Source organism: Meleagris gallopavo, chromosome 6 (assembly GCF_000146605.3).
Source record: "Meleagris gallopavo isolate NT-WF06-2002-E0010 breed Aviagen turkey brand Nicholas breeding stock chromosome 6, Turkey_5.1, whole genome shotgun sequence".
In the NCBI taxonomy this organism is placed as follows: domain Eukaryota; kingdom Metazoa; phylum Chordata; class Aves; order Galliformes; family Phasianidae; genus Meleagris; species Meleagris gallopavo.
The window spans coordinates 20,469,913-20,475,702 of NC_015016.2; the positions used below are offsets into that span (position 1 = coordinate 20,469,913).

General features: G+C 39.7%; 1 protein-coding gene across 1 annotated transcript; it reads right to left on the minus strand.

Moving 5' to 3' along the window:
* Positions 1-258: 258 nt before the first annotated feature.
* On the minus strand, positions 259-5,788 carry TFPI2 (tissue factor pathway inhibitor 2; the record flags this gene model as incomplete). The annotated part of the gene is made up of 4 exons (XM_019616761.1): positions 259-1,328; positions 3,671-3,844; positions 5,055-5,234; positions 5,602-5,788. Coding segments are annotated over 4 exons (645 nt in total), but the record flags the coding sequence as incomplete, so codon positions are not given.
* Between the last annotated feature and the right edge of the window lie 2 nt (positions 5,789-5,790).

The following is a 5,790-nucleotide window of genomic DNA, read 5'->3' on the forward strand; positions in this document are numbered from 1 at the left end:
GCAGTCAGCTGAGCCAAGCAGCCCTTCCTTCCACAGCAGCTCCTAATGGAGCCAACTGAGCCATAAAAGCTGCCACAATTGAATGACATCAACAAAGTTTGATGGCTTTCTTCACATGAAGACTTCAGCATAAGGAAATAATTTAAGAGACAACTAAACTCTACTAGTCATAATTAGTAGATAATAGGTTCCATAACACATATTGGTGCATGCAAGTCATTCAGGGTAATTAACAGAATCATATGAAAGAAAACAAGCTGTTCTTCAAAAAAATTTATTAATATTACGTATCAATCCACATTAGAAAACATTGTAGGTGAAATGAATTGAAATTCAGACATGGCTCAAACACAAAACATAAAAGTGCAATAATATTGCCAAAGGCATAATCTAACAGTGCCTCAGATTATGTGAGATTTACAGAAGCTTCTGGTTGTTTTTTTTTTTTTAAGTCACATCCCACAAACATCACTATCAAGACCCTCAACAGATACATCCAGTGTGTTTAAATTAAAAAAAAAAAAAAGAAATGCTGACTTATGTCACAAGAGGATTTGGAGCATGACTTTGTCATGATGTTTGACATTTCAACTAAGTAACATCTACATTTTCCGTTTAATACTCAGGCAGGTTACTCATTGTCTTTGTTGGAGTATTTGGCAAAATATCCCTAATCTCAATTCTCTTTTGTGGGATGAACCATTTATGTTTATATTTCTTGTTACAAAGGCTGAAAGGTTTTGACTATCAATGCAACTGTAAAGGGTAAAGACTGTAAAGACAGCGTAAAGTGTGAAATGGCAGGGCTATGAACCTCTGAACACACTTCTGAAAGGTTCCTTCTCTTTAACAAGCAGAAGATGTATAAAAGAAAATTCCATCGCAGAGACTTTGCTTTGTATTCTCCTTAGTGTAATTAAGAGAACTTTTTTCAAATCTTAACTGATTTTAACAGCTGAAGTATTCTCCCAAGGCAGTAGTAATATTCCCCCATAAAAACATGGAAATCTAAGTATCTGGCGAAGTATTACTGTGAATACAACAGAGTAGAAGAACCATAATTAGGTTCATTCTGCTTCTATTAAATGCAGTCCTTTATAAAAAGTAAGTTGGAAAACAAGCAGTTCTGAAAGACAGAACTATATGTCAATGTATAAATCTGTGGAAACTAGAATACAAAAAAAAAAAGTCAAAGTGTTTAAAACACTCAAGGGCACAATAGATTTAAGACTTCGGGTTACGTGTCTGAGGCTTTTTGATCAGTTTTCTCATCATTTTTCTGCGGAGTAGATTTCTTGGCTTGCTGATGGTTGGTTTCTGACTCCCTGCTAAGAAAATAAAGGAAGTAGTCAGCAAAACAGAATGACAAAGTTATTATTACTCTTCACTGTTTGAACTTCTTTTTTATTATTTATTATGCTGTTAAACCAGTTGAACCCAATAATAACAGCCATGTCAAAAACTGTAAAATGAGTTCTGGACACTCTATTTTCACACACAGTAAGGTTTCTAGTGCATCCACTATAGCACTGTTCTCTGCTTTTGCTGTTTGTTCTTTTCCTGCGAAAGAATGCAAGTCCATTCTAGCTGCCCCACAGGAACACCAGAATGGAAGTACACCCTACACTACTTGCAAAAGAAAAAAGAAAACTATTGCTTCATTTCTTAGATCAACAAAAGGGCAAAGTCTAATTATAACCAGTGCCTGTGGGAGATGGAAAAAAGGTAAAATTATCCGAGTTCCTGCACACAACAGGCTTTCACACAGATATTGCAGAATGCTCCAAGGCAGCAGTCAGGGTTATTTCCAAAAGAGCTTAAAAAAAGCAACAAGAAACATGTGAGTATAGTCCTGAAAGCCAGTACTTGACAATGCCGACTGAAAAAAATCTTTGCCACCGCATTGCCTGTTTATCTGCACAAAGAGCCCTGCATCCAGTTTCCTGTTCATTTGCTTTGACTGCAACTGTTTTCTACTCTAGTCTTTTAAAATGAAATTATTCAGGTACCTTGTCATTTCAAGAGCTACAGATCAAGTTAAACAGCAGTTGCATATATACATATGAGAGGTTAACTGATTACAACTTCAGACTCCAAAAGGTTACAAGAAAGATACTAGGGAGGGGAACTTGGGAAGGGGAGAAGAGTAGATTAAGTTGCCTTAAAGATTTACTTAATGTTGCTGTACACTCCCAAGCTATAGAAATGTATATGTACATTAATTAACACTAATTATGCCCTTAACTATGAGCTTCAGTTGACCACACCTTACTGAATTTTGAAATGCACAAGTTATAACCAATCTTTTGAGTTTCCCTATTTGTTGCACTAATAACAAGACATAACTTTTCTTCATGCCTTTCTTCCCTGTGAAGGGAATAGAGGAGAGCCCCCAGAGTGGATGTGGCTGAGTGTATGCAGGGGCAGAAGGCAAGATGTTGAAGAGGTGATTTCCTTCCTCCTCTCTTTTTGCATGGTTAGGCTGGAGCCTGGCCCTACCACTTCCAGAGAGTAATAGACGCAAATTAGGTAATCATAGGCATCTCTGATAGACTTGCACACCATTTGTATCTCCCTTATAATGCCAGAATGGCAGAGACACAGTCAGAGTGGTACGCCACAGAAATAGTACTGCCATGAGTAACTGGCAGGCAATATTTTTACTTCCAAGGTCAGTACTCACAGCTCTTCAACTACCAGCTTCAACAGCCATGGACTTCAAGCCCAGAACTGGATAATCCTCTACTAAGCCTTCCACACACCTTAAATATAGCTGTACTTGGGTACTATAAATGTTTCATGTTTAAAACAGAGATGGGCTTTGTTGTTGTTTTGTTGTTGTTTTTGTTGTTGTTGTTGTTGTTGGTTTTTTTCCAAAGGTGAAGTATATGTTAGATACAGCCCTAATTTTCCCCTTAGTATAATTTTTGTTTATTATTATTATTTTATTTTATTTTTTTAAGTTTTGTGCTATGTCTGCTTCCTGACTGTTCTGGGGATTTACATTAATTATGCTTCTCTCCTTCATAGATTTACATATCAAATCAATCAGAGTATTAGATCTGCAATAGTGGGTATGAACATATTACTGCAGCTAACAGCACAAGTTTTGAATTACAAGCACAAGAAGCTGGTTTGAATAAAATCATTGAGAAAAAAAATTCATCCCAACCGTTCCCACCATGGCCTCAGGTTCAACACAAGTGATGAGACAAATCTTTAACAATGGGAATGGGAAATGGGAACAGGAAGCAGAGAATCAAGAGAGGATGTTAGCTGCTAAAAATGCTAAAGAAAAAAGTAAATTGATTTCACAACTTGCTTTAATCCCACTTTAAAGTATCTGGAAGAAAGTAAAACCTTAATTAGTGTTTCGAACCGTTTAAATACTGATTCCTTGTGGGCCCTACAAAATTAGTCTTTTCAAATGCCTTTCTCCACATTTCATTTAAAAATTAAAAATTGTATAACCTCCACACATTACTCTTTTCTTGTATGAACAATTTAGCATTGCATCTCAGTTTTCCCTTTCTTTGAGAATACTGAGTCCATACTGTAAAAAGCATATATTAAAAAAAAAAAAGTGAGTAAAAGAACACAATGGACACCTAATACTGGTATACGGATTGGTTTATCTGCTTTTGACTGACAAAATACCAAGAAATCTTACCTTTTTTACAGACACTGTAGCAATCTACTTCTGTAACGAAGTTGTTGGCATTTCCACCACAGCCAGTGTACTTGAACTCCTTGCACAATTTACTCGTGCTGTCATAGTAATAACGGGGCACAGAAGAGGAGCACAATCCTTCATCTTTTGGGCTATAGCATAACAACGGGCCAGCTTGAAAAAGAAAAAGGAGATGATTTATATAATCTCTATGCCTACCATATTAAGACTCTGCAATCAGTTTGACTGCTAAATACCTATTACTCCCATTGAACTGACATGAATGCTACCAATGACTTCAGAGAGTTACTGCATTCTATTCCTATGAGTTATACATTGGGGAAAGCATCAGGTAGTCCCAGAAAACAAGCTTAGTAGTCCACAAGTGAAATTCATCCGCTTTTCCCAAATGCAGTGCTGTATTTGGAAGAGCAGAAATGTTCATAGGAGATAGACAGCAGTCTGATTCCATATTTATAGGAACAACAGCGATTCCAGTGGAATTACCTCTGTAGGTGAGAAAAGTACTATTTACTCTGTCCTTGCTACAATTTTGCTAGTAAATCCTACCTACTTGCTGCAAGAAGTACAAAACCTCATTTCTTACTAGAACGTTTAACAAAATCTTACTTCTGTTGCTATAGACTTTTTACTAACAGAAATTAAAAATAATTTTGTTTGCTTAAGGAAATGATGACAACCTCTCATCAACCAAAAACAACTCTCATTGAGCGCAATAAAGCACAGGCAGCAACACTATTCTAGCATCTCTCTGTTCTTCAAAGGCACTGTCCTGCAACAGGTATTAACCAGATGGTGTTTATGAAAACATTAATCTACAGTCACGTCCTCATAATTACCCTCTCTCCTCTTAAAAGTTGGTAAGGAGAGGCAGGGAAGAGCCAACCAGATGAGGCAAAAAGTCTTCCATCGATAGTTGAATTAGGTGGTGTGGAGTTTTCAGCACTCCCAACAGCATCCCTCAGGCTTGAATTCATGAAGGGACCTCTGCATATATCAGGACATCACCTTCCTGACCATGACAGCCACAGCACCTTAGGCATCTGCCTCAGCACAGATATCTACCTCACTGCCCTTCAGCTTACAGGTGCACAGTTCCCTAGAAGGCAAGAGGCTGGCTGGGTGTAGCTGTGCTCAAATTTGAAGTCACTATATCAGAGTAATAGAGTGCACTTGGTAAAAGGCAGGTGAGAGCAGCCACATATCATAACCTGAAGACAATAATAAGCATCTGTGCTACCAAAACATACTGTGCTTAAAAAACACCACCGTGCAGGTATCTAGAGCAAAATACCAAAAAAAGTATCATCTTCATATCGCTTTCAAACCATCTAGTTTATTAAGGATTTGGAACAACCGTTACTTTTCTCTGGCAGACAGTGATCCACACAGGACTGCAGGTCCTTGAAGTTGTTGCCATTCCCGTAGCAGCCCCCATAGACAAACTCCTCACACCTCATTGAACTCAAGTTGAAGGCATATCTTCTTATGTGTCCTCGGCAGGGCCCTGTGTCAGCCTCCATCCGGCACAGTTTAGGCACCTCTGCAACAAAAACAGTTTGCAGTCAGTAAAACCACCCCTACATGCCCTCATTCCAACAGCACAGCATTGCATCCTCAGTAAAAACCAACCCTTCGTGCCCCTGTCCCAAGAGCATGGCGCTGCACACTGAGTGCCGGTTGTAGCAAGACCCAGTTTGTCCCAGCACCTGCACTCCACAGTAACTTGGGGTAAGCTTTACAGGAGGAATCCGATGCATTAATTAGATGCTTGTTATAATGCTAAGATTTTAAGGAAGGTGGTACATCCCGTGCACTCCAATCTGACACAGCTCCCTGCATACAGGCTGGTCCAGTCCCCCAGGCACAACACCCCCCACACCCCGGGGCTCTCGGTGCTCCGGACTCACTTTTGATGGTCCAGCAGTTCTTCTCGCAGTCGTCGTAGCTGAGGAAGTTGTTGGCGTTGCCGTGGCAGCCGCCGTAGCTGAACTCCTGGCAGCTCTGCGTGTACCTGTCGTAGTACCAGCGCGGCACCAGGGCGCGGCACGGCCCGTCGTCGGGGGGCAGCAGGCAGGCGCGCTGCTTCTCTGCAGAGA